Source organism: Falco punctatus (genome assembly GCF_963210335.1).
Source record: "Falco punctatus genome assembly, chromosome: 7".
NCBI lineage: Eukaryota > Metazoa > Chordata > Aves > Falconiformes > Falconidae > Falco > Falco punctatus.
In genome coordinates, this window is record NC_137587.1 from 29,634,678 (window position 1) to 29,654,087 (window position 19,410).

A 19,410-nucleotide genomic window follows, 5' to 3' on the forward strand; every position below is an offset into this window, starting at 1 on the left:
GGAGTAAAGCTGTTCCTTGGATCACCTCAAATATAGAAAATCAATGACTTAGATTACAGGAAACAATTAATTATGGTTCACTGGTGTTTAGAAAGAGACACTGAACCCTGACACCCTCAGATTATCATTTGAGCCTCTAAAGCAGCAAATCACAGAAAGTAACAAACTATGCTTTTCAAATATCAGATGACCTCAAGCTTGCTCATTCTAATGAAATGATACTCATCAGTTATAAAATGAATGGGACATAACCTTTTAAACATTAAAGAGGCAATTAATTTATAGCGCATCCGTTTACTACAACCAATTAAGCAGAAATATTTTCTTCATGTGTTAATGTAACTTCTGACAAATCATGGGGGAAAAAATGGAACAAACGACTTTGCCAAACCTATTAATTCTCATGTTGGCAGTTTCATTGATAGTCAAGTCTCTTTTTTCCATGTCACAAACAGTGCATTACCAAATTTTTCCAGTCAACACACAAAGGACTGAAAGTAAATACACATAAACTGGAAAGCATCAAGCCCAGCCATTTGCAGCACTGAACCATCCAGATAGCTGCCTCTACTAGGTGCAGCAAATACCACCTGCACTTCTCAGTTGGACTGGAACATGCTCAACCAACAACTCCTTAGAAATCCCTGCACTCAAGTTTTAGATCATAGAGAAACATGACTTGAAGTAAAGAAGGACTTGGATGCCATCAGCAGAAACTGTTGTCATCTCATTGCACTCTCTACCCTTTCCAAACCATTTTTCTGTTGTCATTGCTAACCCCCTGCTTAAACTGTCTCCTCCTCCACATGAGCTCCTCTGCTGAATCCCTTCTGGAATTTATTATTGTCTTTATTCTATTTCACAAAGTTTCTGGCTATTTTGTAGAACCTTTAGCATTTCAGCATGGGACAGCTTCACAACTAAAGGATGAAAGCATGTGTTTCTTCACCAATATGTGTGAAAACTGCTGATGGATTTGTCTCTCAGCCTCTCTTTCCCTCTTTTCTTAGAGGGATTCTAGAATTGGTTATGAAGGCTATAAAGCAGCAAGTCAGATTCACTATATTATATATATGAGAGCAGTGTAATGGAATAAAAAACAAAAGGGACAAAAATTTAGCATTTAACGTGTGCCTTGGATGGGAATTAAAACACTTGTTTATGAAAAAGTTCAAAGAGAACAACTCAACTTCAAGAACAGTATGCAAAATGTCCTATTTTAATGGTTTTGTCTAGAGAAAAAGGGTTCCCTCCATTAAAAAAGAGGTTTTTCTCAAACAGTATATTCCCCATACAATCCAATCTTGCCCATTATTCAGGCTACACTAGCCTGAGTGGCAAGATGATGCCTGCTAACCTCGCAGTGCCACAACGGGAGACAGCTTTAAGCATTTGCCTATGAAAGCAGGTTTAATAAGGGCTAGTGTGAAATGCAGTTGCAAGGGAAATCAAGACTGTGGCAGAACTCATTACTCTACGCCAAGAAACTCCCCTAAACCTGTGGCCATAGTGAACTGAAAGCAAGTCTTTCAAGACTACCTACACAGGGTTTCACATTAAGAAATTTCACTGAAAAATAAAAGACAGACAGACAGACAGACAGAAAAAGCTGGTAACAGATATATTCCTGATCCCTCCACAACTTTTGAGTCTAAGCCACCCCAAGAGAAACCATTTCCCTCTTGGGAAGGGCAGAAAAAGAGTCACCATTTCACGCAGCCTTGCATGAATAGACTAAAGCAAAACATTTCCTACTAAATCCACTATGTTTGTAATTCTCTTCAGTAATTCCCCACTTGTAATTCTTCTTCTGAAAGGAGAAGAGGGTGAAGACCTCTATTATTTCTGCTGCCTCCAAGCAAGCTCCAGTGTTCAGCCCCTGACACACCTGTTACATGAGCGCACACTGTGGTCTATTCAATATGGCAGCAAGGCTTAGTGCCCGCTTCCCTCCCAGAGGAAGAGGACAATGTCCACCACTATGGCACTGACAGGAGATGGTGCTTTTAACTGAAGTAGGAACTGCCTGATTTGCATCTCTAAACAGGCCAACAAACAAAAACCAGCACTGAACCTCATCTGTAGGATGGGTGGTGAAAGGGTGACTCTGGTGCCAGTCTCGTAGTAACCACCAGGAAAAAAAGTTTCACCAAAGAAGAAAAGGGCGTTCAGTCTGCCTCCTTTCCTTGGCTCCCCTTTTAAAGAATACAAATAAGCTTCCTGACAAACAACAGGTCTTTTGATGAGGCAATAGCTTTCCTCTGTGTTTTTGTTTGTTTGTTGAAAACACTTTGATTTCGCAGGAAGCAACAACAAATGCAACTGGGGATCAACTTAGTTAAAGAACCTTAAAAAGCAACAGGACACACATCTACTTCAGCCACTAAACTGGATTGTCTCACTGGCTTGAGCAAAACTGCTGAATTATTTCCCTAACAAAAGAAAGGCGCTTTTAGGTCCTATAATCTCATTTCAAATCCTTTTACCCACTCCCTACTCTTTTTGGCCTTGAAATTGCAATCCTCTTTCAGGACTAATCTCAGGACTAATTGGTGCCAGCACTCCAGTTTCTCTCCTAGTTTCTTCCCCCTCCCTCTCACATTGTTCAGTTGCTGAAAAGGATGGCAGGCCAGGGTTCAGTGCCCCTATAATGAGTCTGTTCCTACAGAGTAACTGTTAATAATTAGCAGGAAGCATTTTGTCTTTAAATTGCACAGCATGAGCAGCAAGATTTTGCCGAGGCAAAGAATTGATTCACTGTTGCTCAAGGAGCTCCACAAGTTTGTGGGCGATCCGCAGGCCGGAGGGCAGGGTGTGCAGGGCGCCGTGCCCGGGCCGAGCCCCGCCAGCCAGGCATGCAGGGCGGCACAGGCAGCGTTGGTGCTTCCAGAGCTCCGGCAGCAGCATGAAGGAGAAGGGAAGCGAGGGAGCACCCTGCACACCTCCGCTCCGGTGCTGCGGCAATGCCACCACTGAGGGACACGTCAACGTGACAGGACCGAGTTGGTGTGGTGAAAGGACAGCCTTTGTTTAAGAAACATTCAAGAATACGACTCCCTGAAGAATAAAGAGCGAAGAGGAGATTTAAGAAAGCCTGCTACTTTTCAGCTAATGACTGTATTCGCAGGTAGTGCCAAAAAGGAACAATGACTTCTCTTACCAAGGGACTATCAGTGTTGACCATTTCCCAGCCAGACTTGGAAGCAAAGTTAGCTTTTCTGTAATTGGAAACTTCTATCTAGCAAGTCCATTAAAACAAAACCACAAAAAAAGCTGTTTCCAATGGATGTTCGTTTCCAGCAAACCTAAAGCTAACCTTGAGTTTTGATTCAGGCAAAATAAGCCGAAAGTTTTCAAAGCTGGTAAGACTGCATCACCAAGAGTCCACATAAAGTTTTGACACCTAGATACTGCACAGTGTCTTCTAATGTCTTGAAGCTGAAGGACAACAACACAAGAAACTCCATATAATGAGATATACATCGCTTCCGTTGTACTCCCAAGGAGCACTCTGGAGCTTAAATACAACTGTGACTACATCCATACCTCATTCGCTACTGCACACCTTCAGGCACCTGCCAGCCGTTATGCTATGAAGAGTATGTCAGCATTAAAACAGGAAAAAGATAAAGCTTGCCTCACTCTCCTGACAAATCAGCTCTTCTTGTGGACCATCAATAAGAGATGGGCTGTCAGGTGCGAGGCTGCTGCAAAAGCCACCACACAAGACACAATATCTGACTACATTTAAGGAATGTACTGCTAGCATGAAGAGGCAACACCAAAGGTTTCTGTGTAAAAAGACATACTCTCTGGCACGCTCAGCCAGCATCTGACTGTCACTGGAGAAAAAAAAGCATGCTCTGTTAATCCCAGTACCCGCTAGAAATGGTGTGGGTACACAACAGTCACACGGTAAAAACTTGTCATTTATCTCCAGTCACAGAAATCGATAGCAGGTTTGAACACAGAGCTGAGATTACTGATGATTTTTCTTCGTTTGCACCATAGCTTGAGATCAGATGGTGTCTCGGTGGCTTTTGAATTAAGATGTGTAATAATTATGCTTAGCTCTGTGCCTATTACCACTCTCTGAGTGTTAGGTTCCCCCACCACGCTGAAGCTACCCATAGCGTGACACCTCACTGAGGAAACAGTGTTACAGAAGATCAGCTGAAACAAGTGCATTTAAATTCTCCATCTCTTGAAAATGCCGTTTGCAAACCTTGTGCTCAGGGATCCATCACTTATTTCTGTTTGCCTTTGCGTCAGAAATTTCAGACAGAGGACTCTCCTCAGGTCATCCATTTCAGCTTTCTGCCAACAGAAAACTCTTTCCTACAGTCAATTTTCTAGGATTTTATTGAGTCTGCTTTTCAGCACTCTACCAGATGGATTTCAGACCATTTCCTTTAAGAGATTAATATAGTCTAATAAGTTCATTATTTGCGCCTGGCCAGTGACCAAGGAAAGATAAGCCAGAGCCTGTGTACTTGTTTCCTCCTCACATGCTATTAAAATGGCAAGTTTTCCATCCAAATGTCAAAGCCTGTTCACAATAGCAATACAACAGAGCCAGAGAGACATCCTCATGAAAATCAAGCACCTGCGTTCACAGAGGAATACTGTGAACTTGTTTATAGCATCAAAGCAACCTCCCTTTTCTACCCTGCAGTTTGAAATCAGAAGACAGCAAGTAAAGATCAGTTTGTGTTGGCAGTCCGGTCTCCCCAGGTCAGAGTCCCTGGATAGTGTTTGCCTACTTCAGTGTGATCCCAACTCCCGTGCCGGCACAGGCTGCTCTACCACTACTGCATTACAGCATAAGCTGAGCGATGCACAGACTGCCGAACTGTGCCACGCAAATTACCCTCTCTCACCAAGCTTGTGAAGACTAAAATCATGAAGTTCAGGTGCAGCACCTCTTTCCCCAACAGCTGCTTTACCTGGCACAGGAAAACTTTCCTATATTGTGTAAGTGACTTGAGAATACAGGTGTGCAAGTCAAGAAACCTTTAAGGCAGGTTTGCAGCACTCACCTGTCAGAACACACCTGAGTCAACACTAAGCGTGATAATGCCTTCAGGCTCTTCTGTGCAGAAACTCAGCTTTGGGAGCCAGATGTAGCATAATTTTACTACCAGAGCACTGTGCCATCTAACTAGCCTCAGTGAGATTACGGTTCAATGATGTGTTTTCTCTGGCAGGAAGGCTTTAAGAAAGCCCTCATCCCTCCCTGACAAGCCCCAATCCCTTAAAAAAAATGAACAAATCACCAGGATCTCATTTACAGTGCAACTATACAGTGTCTTCACCAGCACGACTGAGAAGAAGTTTGCTATTGTACAAGGGCAGCAAGAACATCTTAAAATGACTTTGCGAAGGAAAACCAAAGAAAATACACACACACACAAAAAGACGCAACCCAAAAAATAAAACTAAACCAAACCCGCAAACCAACCCTCTGCTGAGCAATCAGAAGATCCTGCTTCCAAGGTCCTCAGGCAGCCGTTTGAGAACTAGTCTGGAGACTGCTGCATACCACTGTCACATGTGGCATGGTTAAAGCTCAAGTATGCTTTTGTTGTCTTAGACTAGCCAAAAGGCAAACTCAGTGGCAAATCCATACAGCCTGTGAAAAGCTTCCTCTGTTACTCTGTGGGGTTTTAACTGATCAGACAGCAACTGTTAGTGGGGTTTTTAACTGTACTGACTGAGTACCACCCAGGGAGTGCTAGCCACTCTTCCCAGGGGCATCTCATACCCACTGTAGTGAATTGAGGATGGCAAATGGGCAAAGAAATAGGCAAAAGAGAACCTGGGAAGTTTTTTTTTGATAGTGCCACTCAACATAAACTCTTAAAGATCTTGCTCTGTATCATTACAAAATACAGAGCTCATCAATACAGCCTTCCCTGTATTCAAAGCAGGATTTTGATGGTAATAACCTCAGGGAAACAGAAGGTGACCAGCTCTAGCACTTCCAGCACAAATTTCCATTCTCTTTTTCCATCAAATCTGAGTAAGTCTATTTCTACATCTGAAGGCAAAAGCAGCAAAATACACTTAATATCCAAAAGATCTACATCACTTCAGCAATATAGCTGATTACAGCTCTTAAACTATCATGGAATAAATGTGTTTGTACAAAATCTTCCTGTTACATTATGTTATACTTGCAAGTTGCAAAATAAAAGCTGGGTACTCCAGAAGCTTTGTTTGTTATTAATTCCCTTAAGTTTAGAAAATTATTTCATTCTAATTAATTGTTTTATTTATTTTTTAATCTCATGAGAAAAATTGTCGTCTTCATCTTTCATACGCAAAACAGCTAACGAGAGAACAGTTTTTAATATAGAGAAGGAGCTCCAATTAACAGAGATCATATATACTTTAGGAACTGTTACAAATTTTGCCATTGATCTGAAGCTGCCTGAAAAATAAGTCTTTTCAGGAAAGTTACATAATTAACAGTATGTAGTTCTGATTTTGTTTACAAAATTCAGTTTTGTTTATATTTTTTTCTCCATCTGCTAATCTGGATTAAACAAAAATTAATGCAACCTAAATGATGCCAAACTTGCTAAATCTGCACCTCTTTTTCATATACTTTTACTGGAACCTGCATCCTGCACTGCCATCAGTTATGAATTCCCAATGCTGCATGGATATTTTAAAGCATCACTACATTTTTAGTAACTCAATCTTCAATATCTGCATTACTATACAAGTAATTTTTATTTTACATATTCCGTTTTAAAAAAACACCACTACCACCACACTCACACAAGATTAAACCCCAGAATTATATACACTGCTGAACACTGAAGTGAAAGTGTCAAAAAGAGAGTCTTAGTTTTTCAGCATCTTAGTTTTTCAGAGTAACCTTAGGAAGTTTTCCATCAAGCCTGTAACCACTGTTTCAACAGAATTTCTTGTGGAAGGATGTATCATGGAATCCTGATAAAAATAGTTACAGAGAAAAGCAGTGAGAGGCGTAGAGCTCTGCAATATTTATATTATCCAGACAGACAACATAGAGAACCCATCAGTGAGGTTAAAAACTACAGCACAGAGAACAACTGGCAACAGCAGTCAGGTATAAGGGGCCATAAGCAACAAATGCAAAAAAATGACAGCTGTATGAAGCTGGACACCAACTACTATTGCTGAAAAGGGCAGAATAATAAACTACAGTTATTCCACTTTCACAAATAAAGTCCATGTAGTACTGATTCTAATACCAAAAATGTGTCATACAAGCTAATGAAAAGAAAATTTAACAAGTGCACACATGCTGCAGCAAGCCGAGAAAGCAATACATTTACATTTGTATTAGCAAGACTCATTGGCTGTGCAATCTTTGATGCTTTAAGATTTAAGAGCAATGAAAAATTACTGTACATAACTGAAGCATACACATGAGCCCACAGAGCGAGTTGTGGCAATTAACAGGAGGAGATTGCCAACAAAGCAGAAATGCATCAGGATGAAAAGAAAGGAAAGATCTTTTATGAAACTCTGATTCACACTCATATCTGAGCTGGCCAATCTCTTCAGTCATTCCCCTTTCACAAAGGGAAAAACTATCTTAAAACACAGAGATGGAAAATACGTTCCTTTGTAAACAGATGCACAGGTCTATGTGACAACCCAATCAACTTCACCCCGAGTGGCTGAGCCAGGCTGCACCTTACCAACACTCCTCTTCTGGTATCTGCAAGTTATTCATCAACAAAATGAACTTCTCTGATGTGTTTGTTAGTCAATCTGCTTACACAAACCCACTTCAGACTAGCTGTCTCAAGCAATTCTCCTATCACTGTTGCTGTGAGTATTTACTCTTGTAATGAAAACAGGTCACCTGCACTAAAACAGTACATTTTGTTTCTAGATGTAAAAGAGAGTATCTTCTCTGGCAGCCAGACTACCTTTTGACATAAAATGTACATGCATAGACATATACCTGTGTGCTGAAACCCCCCAAAATTTGCACATTTATCACTAAAACCACATGAAGTCATAGGCAAAAAAGCCTCAGGCGCAAAACAGGGAATCTTATTGAAAGTATAACAACATGAAAGCCACCAAACTGGATGAAACCAGCAGCCTGTTTGGTTCATGGTTTTCCATGACCCATCGCTGGTATTGGAAGTTTCACAGAGAGCGGAGAAGCAGCTTAGCACAGTAAATCTGTGCAGTATTGGAGAGACCTATTTAAACCTAAAAATCCCACAAAGTCTAGTACCCTCTTCCAGGTATATCTGTATTGGCTCTGGTCGTGATAGTTAAACACTCCACCTTTTGGGGACTACTGCCTAATTCTTAGCCTCAGCATTTTTCTGCGGTAGCAAGTTCCACTAATTTACACCTTACATAAGCCTCCCACCCCACTTTTTCTAACCAGGGCTGGGGGGCAGAGCGGCAAATGCTACATTTTACAAACAGTGTCAGTGTCATCCTTTAGAAACAGAACAAATGGCACTGCCAAGTGGCCCCACACACACACACACCCTTTGGGACCACCTAGAACAGAAAAGATGCCCAAACAAGAGTTTCCTGAAATCTATCTAGTACACGGCCCCTTAATTCTCATTTATATTTAGATGTACCAAAATGGCTTGACAGTTTTTCTTTAAAGAATTGTGGGGTTCCCAAAATAAAGTTAAAACATCTGCGGAAAAAATACAGTATTATAGCTATTCAAATACAACCTTCAGAGTTTCAGTGTGGCTTTACTGAAAAAGAACAAGAAACGCAAGTGCTGAGCACTTCTGTTTCTCAAGGGGAAAGGGGAAGAACCATTTTAGCAGGCCACTGTAGCATAAAACACAGTGGACAAGCAAAGAGCTGTAGCTTTCACCTCCTGTCTTTTTACTTTGGGACAAACAGGTAAATACGCGAGGAAGACAGCCTCTCTTCCCAACCATGCAGGACTTTGCTGAGGATGGAAACTTCTCTACTAAGGAGCCCCCCACCTCCTCCAAAAAACAGGTTTTATGTAAGTAGCTCATTCTGATGAAACAAGCAGCTTGATTTTCCAAGTCAAAATTCAGAACTCATGTAAAAAAGTTTCAGGATGAAACAAGACTATGCTTTTTGTTCCAAAACTTCAGAATGAAGTATTTTAATACCATTTAAGCCCTTTCAGTTTTTATTCCTCTCAGTCATGGAAGTTCCTGTGAAAGGAAACAACTCTAGCCGAAGTTTTATTCATACAAAACCCAGTTCCATCCAAAAATAGGAGAAATATCACTTTTACATAGTCATATTATACAATCAGAGGACGGATTCACACACATTAAAAACTGTATACAACAGAAACCCAGGTATCATGGTGATGAAGGGAGTTATAAAAGCCAGAAAGAGCATGTTCAGTAATCATAACCTGCATGTGGCAACTCCAGCCCTGAGCTGAAGGTTTTATGACCTCTGAAGGGAAGTCGTAACTGCCAATGATAAGAGAAAAACTCATGATTTGAGCATTCAAATATTAACAAACAAATTGATACCAAAACTTACTTTCTTCAAACAAATTAAAATAGCCTGTCTTCTCCAGAAAGCATATCAAACTATATATATAGAGAGAGAGATAGATAATATCAGCATACAGGACACTGTATATACACATATCCATACACTGGGATACCATATGTAACCATATAGAAAAAGTGTACTGGCTAATAAAGAATCAAAGAGACTAACCTGTTCGAATTCGTTTTGAGGTTTTTATCTCATATATTTTATTTATCTCATATATCTCATATAAATATTTACCCTTTACTTCAAGATTTAGGGCCAGTGGCACTGCAGTACGGCAGTGGAAACACTCTAAAAGTTTAGGGCACTTGTGCTTTTTTTTAAAAAAAGAAACAACATTTGCAGAAGGCATGATTGATACTTCAAGAAATACTGGTCACATACACAAGCAGGGATTACGCAGATACCTAACACAGGTATGAAATGCATCTGCACTTTTAACTGTATGTATAAAGTAACCGGAAACACTACTGTGACAAGCCTGGCTTAGCACACAGGTGCGTGCCCCCCTACGGCTGGGAGATAAGGAAATCAAGAGAGGATTTTGCTCAGGACAAAAAGACCAGCTGGTCTGTAAGGTCTGAAGGTCAACTGACCTTCCCTTGAAGCTCAAGATCTCCCAACCTGCTGCGCCAGTTGCCTCAGAACCCAGGCTGCAGGTCCACCATCTAGTTCAGTTTTTTACCTCTGATGGGTAACCCAAGGCCAGATAGTCCACCTTTATCACCTGCACCCCACATTGTTAGGATCTTCCATAGTCACACTGTGAGCAGCAATGAAATGGGACTCTCATGTTCTGCTTCTCCCTAACATTGTGCAGAGAAAGCAGGAATTAATTCACACTGCCCATGCTCATCTCCCAGGATGTTTCTATATGGACAACCAGTGGTTTTATGGTGCAGTTGTCACTTTCAGTTACGATCTGGGGAGAAGTCAAGTCACTTGCAGCCAGTTCCTCCAGCTCTTGGCTCAAGTGGACTGTCCCCAGATGATGAGGAGCTGCCAAACCAGTCTGCTTGGCCTCTTCCCTTAGCCAAGGCCACTGAACCTCTGTGTAGAACTGACATTCTTGGAAGGGCATTACATATGGAACAAACTGGTTACACAAATACTGGGAGTTTCGCATAAACTGCAACAGCTCCCTCACACCTTAAACAAGTTCTCTATTCCCCAGTATACATTCAAATTTTACATAAAAGGATGAAAGGTCCATTTCTTTTTGTTTAAGACAGAACTGCAATTCTTGTAAATAGTCAATGTAACTTGGTTTGAATGTAAACAAATATTAAATAAATAATGAAGAATTGAGCTGCAAAATGCCTTAAAATCATAAAAGCCATCCCCTCCCTAGTTTGAAAGATTCTGAAATTATCGTAACTTTTTTTCTCACAGAAACTTTATTAATATAACATTAGAAACTGTGTTAAGGATATCAGTCTTACAACAGAACTGCAAATAAGTGACTTTCCCTGTAAATCTTTCTTACTACAGGCACCAAAGGAAAGAATTTCTATAACTAATAGAACAGTGAAGAAAATATAAAATAAAAAAATAATTAAAAAGAATAATTAAAATTCAATTTAAAAATTTAACTTGAGTTCTGGAAATGAAAAAAAACTTTTCTGAATCCAACAGCAGTAAGATGTAACACATTATCATACTATTTGTGGCTTCTCGCGCTTCATGAGTCTGTTTTCAAATGCAAAGTCAGATGGTCTCCACTGCTGTAATACTGTATGATCAACAAACATGATGCTCATGTGCCACTGTTGATCACACAAGCACTTGTTCCCAAGTCCTAATTTTCAACTACTAAAATTTTGGTGAACTGTTATTGAATTGCATTGTGCAGGCTTCCCCACCCATGTAACTGCTGCAGTTGTAACCATGATGCAATGGCTATCAATGGGATGAAGGGCGAGAGATGGACTGAACACTGGAGGTTCCAACTGATGGAGATGGACTGAACACTGAGGGAGATGAGAGGTGGACTGAATACTGGTAACCAAAGTAAAGGTGCATCCCATGCTCTCTGCTTTCTGCTCATACACTGCACAGCACACACCCTACCTGCACAAGAACACACTTGGGGACAGCAGAGAAGAGGGATGGGGAGCTGCAAAAAACAATCTCAGAAGCACAGCACCCACATGCTTTCAAGTTTCTGCAGTCAGCAATTCACAGCTCTGTCAATGAGGCCACTAACAGTTTTCATAGGGAAATACCTTGGTCTACAGATGAATTTACAAACTAACAAAAATTTCAAAACTCATCCCCTAGACTTTCCTTTTCCCATGAACTGAAATGGAAATATTTATGGTACCATTCCAAGCTATCTTTGGAAGAAGGCTATATTTATCTACAGAAGGCACAGGGCGGGGGAGCTAAAAAGTCAAGCAACTGGGAAAACTGTTCAACGAACAGGACTATGAATAATAACAACGCAAAGCAAGGAGCTGGTGTTTTCCTGGAATCTAGAGAAACACAACAGGCTAAGGAAGCTGCTTTACCAGAAGTCTGCAAACACACAGCCAACACAAAAACTCAACCCAATCTTTACATATTTGGCAAATAGGAAACGAGACATTTCTACTGTTTTGGGGGTATGGATGAAAAAGAACTGAAAACATCTAAGCTGAGAAGGCTCAGAAGCATTTATCTAAATTTGAGCAGAACGAAGACATGATTAGAGGGTTATTTGTATTTCCACAAGCCGTTCCTGCTGAGCAAAATAGCACTGCAGAAAGGATGCATGAAACTGTTGCACGGAAGAGGGTGGACTTGGACTTTCTGTCCAGGATCTGCTGCCACCTTTCCCAATTTATCTCACTCCCCTCTGTCTCCCTCATATGGTAACACACAAGAAAATTCCTTTTAAAAGGTAAGAGCTGATATGTTTTGTTTTCTGAAACCATGTTTAATGGGATACTTCCCACATCACAGAAATCTACTGGCTAGAGAGCAGACACAGATGTTAGAAAACAAGTCTTGGACTCGCAAATCCTCAAATATTTGTGCACTGATAGCATTACAGATATCCACTCAAGCAGAAGTTCTTTATTCTTTGCTATTCCTACCTGGCATCAAGTGGAACCGATGTTCTCCAACTTGCCAGAAACAAAAACTAAGCAGCATAATCCCACAGTATAGATACCCTTCAAATCAAAACATATTATGGCGTCAGAAAGCAGGCACAATTTGGAAGAACTCGTGTTCTCTGTGATCCCTGAGCTACAAAAACAATGAAACAAAATTCCCCAAAGAGAAGAAAACTCATTCTGTCTCTATCCAGGAAGCAAACTATCTAGATTGATCTTGATAAAGGGGTTGTAACATGCACAGAAATTAGAATGCTCTGTGGCCAGCTTCATTTCCTATTGAAAGCAAAACCATAATAATGAATTAAATCTGTGTTTCCAGACTGCAAAGGACAACCAATTAATTTCTTTTCTAAGTCCCTTCTTGCAAGGACATACCCTGCAGTGTCTTTCAGTGCTTTGAAGTTTTCAGTGAATGGGAAACGGTTGTTTCACCAAATGGCCACAGAAGATGTTTTCTAATTGCAAGTTATAAAGTATATGGATAAAAGACATGCTTATACATTGTCCAAAACGATAACTGACAACATACCGACTTTGATGCAGGTTTAGCTTCAATAAACAACTGCAAAAGAGTGAAGCTTGTGACAGGAAAGCCCAAACCCGCAAATACTTGAAGCAGTTTTTCCAGTAATAGCAGTTTCCTAAGCAGCTGATCTACAACAGCCATCCTCAGCAGGGAACGCTTGTCTGTTTCACATCCATGTAACAGCTTCAAAGTTCCCCATCCTGAGCGGACTATACGCAAACTGCCTCCTAACAGTGCAGGGCAGCAGCTGCCCATGGGGTTTTTGCTGCAGCAGAAGGTGGGGGTGCAGCGAGGCCCCACACAGGGAGCTCCTGCCCCACGGCTGCCCCTCGCCCTCCCCACCACACGGTGGGAGGACTTGTACTGGGGAAATGCAAGCAGGAAGCAAGGACTAAGAGTGGCAAGACTACATTTTCAGTCTTAAAATAGGTAAATGCATTATTTTTCCTTGAAATCCAAATCTAAGTGTGACCAGGCCACCTCTCCTGCCATCTACTACAGGGCTTGCAGTGATGGATGGTCCTGGCAGCAAAAGCTTTCCCCCCCTGAAAACCAAGTTTCATGAATTTTTCGTTGTGTCTGTATTAATAAATTTCAAAAGTTAGATGGGGATCATAATCATGAAGTCCCCTTTTCGAATCCTACCTCGGGATAAAGAATAAGGAAAACTAGTTTTATCAGAAACAGGTATAAAAAGACAAGATCCTGGAGAAGTGATGAACGTTTAAGGAGTTCGTAGCATTTTTACGGAAGCCAGCAGCAGGAAATGGTAAGAGACACTAAATTTGATGAAACAGAAGCCACTCCAAATTTTTCAAATCCCAGGCTGGCAAAGTTTCATAAAACATTTGGTTAGTCACGTGCCTGCAGTCCCTCTGTGATCCACTGGCCTTCCTCTGTACCACTCGCTTCAACAAGGAAAGGAAAACCAGATCATGAAGCCAACACACATTTAAATGAAACACTGTTCTGGAAAGTGACTCTACAGAAGAAGTAGAGGGCTTTTTTTTGCTGACTTCTTGCAGGGCCACCTTCATGCAGCAGCCTCTGAGGCTGCAGCATCAGCCGGGAGCCTGGCAGCGCAGCGGGGCAGCTCTGCAGCACCCACTCTGCCAACACCACCACGTACACCGGCTGCAGATTGACTCCTCTCACCAACAACCAAAATCATGGGGCAGTTAGTTTTTGCTACACATTTTCCTGTCCATTTCAGCCCAGCAAGGCTCAAGCCTTCTCTGCAGAGGGCAGCCTGGCTGAAACAGTGACACCCATCAGAGGAGGCATTTTTCTGATAAAAGTGCTCTGGTGTACACAGGTGGAATCTGTCTAAAGCCAAGCACAAATACAGCTCAGGACTAAATGGGGTCTCAATCCTTCCTGAAGCAGAACATACCAACCAAACTCACCCGAGGAGCTATGGAAAGGAGCAAACCAACAAGGAACCCAACAAAGCCTTTATGAACAGGCAGGCTGGGGCAATGCAAGAAGGAAAGCACTCTTCAGTTTCTATCTTGGGCACATTTGCAGTTTCATTATTTATATGGCAACTTCAGACATGTGTCAACACTCACCACTGGTTTAACAAAATACAGTTAGCAAAAGACACTGGGAAAATGAAAAGCAGTGCAATAATGCTCCGCAAGTCAAGGGATCTAGCCGATACTCCTAGGTGGTGACCCAAATCTTCAAATTTTTTTTAGCCATCTCTGAAACTAATAATTTCTGTTCTTTTAGATTACATTTCCGGATAGTCTTCAGCAGTAGGAGGAGAAATACAGTAGAGAACTAGTCCCATATAATACAGAGAAAAGAAAACAAAAACATTTCAAGATCTCCTTGAAGTGCTACTACAGTACAGTTCAGTTAAGAGTCAGAAAACTGGAAATAAAACATATAGATGAAATATCAGGGCACAGACTTACATAGTTACTTCACCAAGTTTGTGTCTATCAATATATTTCAATGTTGCTATTGCCAACTTAATTGTAAATATTTTAAAATAAACATATTAGCCTAAAGCACCTATTTTTCCACACCAAGTTTTTTTCTTTGTAACACTGTGTATCAGTGTTAGTTTACCCTTGAAATTCAATTAGAAAAATCAGATAATAATCCAAGGGTGGGGTTTTTTGTTTGGCATAAATATTGTTTTTAAAAAATACATATCCAATCCAATTAAAATTAAATGGTTCACATTGCTATATTGCTGCTCTTCTTAGAGCTTCCACATAATCTTCACCCTGAATTGCAATAGCAATTCGGACAACTAGTCTGAAGTTCCTTCTCCTATGCAAACACTGCAAGATTGCTTCTCTCCCCCGAAACTATGGTCTTTATACATAGAGCCCAATGTAATCCACACTTCCTTGTTTGAGTCATACATCTGATCTCAAATGATACTGGTGTAATGGGGTCAGCCATCCAATTGTGTGGGTTCACATCATAAAAATCCTTCATAAAGGTCTTCCCTGTTATGTTCATGCAGGATGTTCTAGTGTAGTTGTAAAACTAAATAATCTCATGTAATTAACTCTGCTCAGAAAATGACAATTTGTCTGTTCAGTGATCATCTTGCTTGGGATATTTTTACCATACTTTCCTCCACTCTGTGCTCAATTCACCCCTAAGCTGCTTATGCAGATACTAAACAGAACATGTGATTCATATGTGTATCCTGGTTCTTTTAAAACATCTGATAAAGACAAGCAATAGGTCAACTTGCCCCTGTGGAATCACACCAACTGATCCTTATAAACCTTGTAATTCCTCCAATTAATCCTGTTCCTAGAGGCAGGAGTAATATTGGTGAATTATCTGGTTCCAGACCTATTTCATTAATATCAGGTGACACAGTTTCTCTTAGTTGTGAGCTTCAGTTATGTAAGACGGATGGACAGCAAAACCTCTGCCACCCAAGGATTTTTTCTAAACGTATTATCTTCACCACCAGAAAAATTTCCCTTGGAATTTGTTACTATGACAATGTATTGCTTTGGAGATCCGAGGATGGTGGAGTGGATTTATGTTTTCTACCCGTTACTGAATGCTTTATCATGTGTACAAGGACATCGCTTACATATGGGATTATTGTTTTTCAATGTTCACCTCCTTGTGAATATATCAGAAATATATTTGAAAAACTTATTTTGCCATGTAACTGCCAATACACAATTAAATTAATTCAACAGTCACTGATGGCCTAGACCAGCCTCATGTTGATGTCTCACCACTCATTAGTATATGAATAAATAAGTATTTCAGAAGGCTATGGGAAGATTAAATTTTATTTGACAGTGGGACCACTGAAAGATAATCAGCTAAATATAACAGTGAGACCACAATTTCTTCATACAAAACCAGCCTCTATTTACCAGGCATTTGCTCCTGCAGCCAGCCAAACTCTTTTATGATGCCATTATTACAAGGAAGACTTGAAAGCGCTTGGCAGCACAAGCAATATAGAAGAAGCTCTGACATCCCACTGTTTCCAAGGAGAGGAAGTTTCCCTTTCAGTTTTGGGACTCATTTGCGCATGTTTCAGTAGCATCCCTCCCTCTTCCTCGCTCAGAAGACAGCTTTGCCATTTGCCCAGCTACATCTGGGCACCGGTGAAAGCAGGCAGTCTTTCAAAATGCTTTCTTAAATCCCATGCTGTTTGGCATGCACCACTATACCTCTCCCCTCCCACATGCAAAACCAAACCGTAAGGTTCTGACCACCCACCCCATGAGAAGAGGGCAGCACAACTTCTGCCCATCTGTGGCTCTGCAGGCATCCTCTGCCACATGCAGCGAGGACAGGAGAGCAGTGGGCATATGGCTGTGCAGGATATACAGCAGCTGCCCTGGGGCAGGCTCCCCAACACCCAGCTGGGGCATCTCTACGGGCTTGTTCCTGCAAGGACCACTTGTGCCAGTGCTGCTGCATTGCCTCCTTCAACCTAACCTGGAAAAGCTATCTGTGAGCTCCTGCTGGCAACATCTGCCAGCAAAGTGCACAGCAGTTCTGGCAAACCTGACCCATTAAGACAACAGTCACTTCGAGCATAAAAAAAAACCCGGAACATCAGAGATTCTCCTGCTTTCAACTGTGTGTGTTTGCTGTATTTTTTTGCTTGCAAGGATTAGAAGGGATCAAAGTCCCTCCATTACCACGTCAGATGTGCATTACACTGTTACCTGATACGAGAATCTCTGAATAAATCTGTATGGGCATAATTAAAATATTCTTAAAAAGGCAACAGATATTATATATAAAGCAAGGCTCTGGAAACAAGCCTTGTTCAAACACACAAATTACAATTTTAATACCATTATTCTATTTATCTGTCCTTCTGCAAAGCACAGTAGTGGTAGGATTGCTGGGAGCAGGGGAAAAGTGAAGGTGAAAAAATCCCTTCTAAAGGTGGTACTATGAAAAATATCTTTCTGGACTCCACACGAAACAAGCCAGAGGGGCCCTCGCTGCAGCCGTACCGCTGGTGCTGCGCTGCTCCAGGAAATCCCAAACTGCTGCCACCTCCCACCGCCGGCCAGACCCAAGAGCCAGCCAGCTGCTCATTTCAAACCAGGGGAACAAAAAAGCCCCAACCCAACGCCTGCACCTCTCCCGATCCCCGCGAGACACAAAACCCGGTACAGGATCCCCGTTTTCAAAAAAGTTTCGGAGCGGCTGCCCGCGGAGGATTACCCGTTACCACGGCAACGGCGCGGCTGAGCCCCAGGGCCGGTCCTCTCGCCAGGCAGCGCCGCAGCCCCGTGATGCGGCGGCACCTGCCTGGGCTACGCGTTGCCAGGGAGACGCCCGCGTTGCTATGGCGACCATCACACGCTCATCGGGCGGCAAGGGCGGGCAGCGGCTTCCCCCGCGCCAGCCCCCTTCCCCGTACCCCGGCCCCTCCCGGCGCCGCGCGCCGCAGCAGCCCTCCCCACTAATATTGAAACGGCTACGGGAAAAGAACAATCAAACCAACCCAAACCCAAACCCCGTGCGAGCCACCACAGTCACTTTCTTAAGTCCTGGTGATGCTGCCGACCACTGCTGCGGCTGGTCAGGACACCGTCCTGATTTTTTGGGGTGAGGTGGTACAGAGCTGGCCACGACCAGCATTTCTGACCCAGCCCATTTGGAAGAACTGATGAAAACAATCTCCAAATTAGCAGCAAAGAGAAAGCAGTTTTGTCAAAACCCGGTGGTCTCTTCCCCACTTGACAGATGGCAGTCGTAGATTATCTCTCTTCCTTCACTAACCTTAGTCATAAGCAACGGCCAGATCAAAACCAAATGCAAAACAAATGAAAAAAAAACCCACCACATGCTTATTTCACTGAAGCATGACCGAAAAATGGCTCTTGCCCTCTCCCAAACCCCTCCGGGATAACTTCAAGTGCAGGCACTCGCAAAGGGAGGTGTAACTACAACAAGGGCTGTTTAAGTCACCTGGGCACAGGGCTGCTGTGGAAACCTGAGGGTTGCACAGACAACACAGGCCCCATAGCTTGCCTGGGGGAAAAAAAAACAAGCCCATCTCCTCTGAGCAAGAGTACTGTGCTTTCACCTATTGCAAAGGGTGATAAGCGGGCACTTCAGAGCTCTCCATTTGCTTATATGCATCTTAATTTCAGGCACTTTTTTGCCAAAGGCACTGTGGCTCACATGGGAGGACTGCGAGCTCCTCTCGGGGGACTTGCTGCAGCCGCGCAGGGGGACAGGCAGGTAAGGCATCCCGGACAAATGCTGCGCAATGCCAGGCTGCCGCCAGCACTCCCGGGCTTTCTTGGCTAGCACACTTCCAAACTGCATCACTTAATTACATTTAACGTCTTACCCAAGATTCATATGCAACACCAGATGAAAACATTTAGAGTTGTAAAATGCATCTAGTTCTTACCTTTGATATGCCTGAGGAGATGTGGGAGGTGTATTGAACACATGCGAATATGGGTGATAGGGTGTCTTTTTCAAAGCCTGAATAAGATTTTGTCTATATTCTGGGTCTATACACCACAAGGACCCCTTTCCAATACTCTGCAAAGAAAAAAGAATTAAAAAAAAATCAAATATTTGTTCTAATGGCATAGCCTTATTTATTTAGCAGTATTTGTCAGGAAAAGCAGTGGGTCTGGGTTTTTTGTCTGACAGAAGTGAATATAGCTTGCTTGCCAAAGATTATTGCTCCATTAATAACATATTGCAACTGTATGATTTGAATCACACTTCTGGGGGGGGTGGGTGTATGTGGAG

The 19,410-nt window shown here is 42.1% G+C and overlaps 1 protein-coding gene across 8 annotated transcripts in view; it reads right to left on the reverse strand.

Annotated features, from left to right (window-relative positions):
- FOXN3 (forkhead box N3) overlaps positions 1 to 19,410 on the reverse strand; it is a 210,053-nt gene that overhangs the window by 86,218 nt on the left and 104,425 nt on the right. For all 8 annotated transcript variants that reach the window (XM_080395120.1, XM_080395119.1, XM_080395118.1 and 5 more), the window contains one exon: positions 19,058 to 19,194. In XM_080395120.1, coding sequence (XP_080251246.1) covers positions 19,058 to 19,194 — 137 coding nt within the window. The remainder of the gene's footprint in view (positions 1 to 19,057; positions 19,195 to 19,410) is intronic.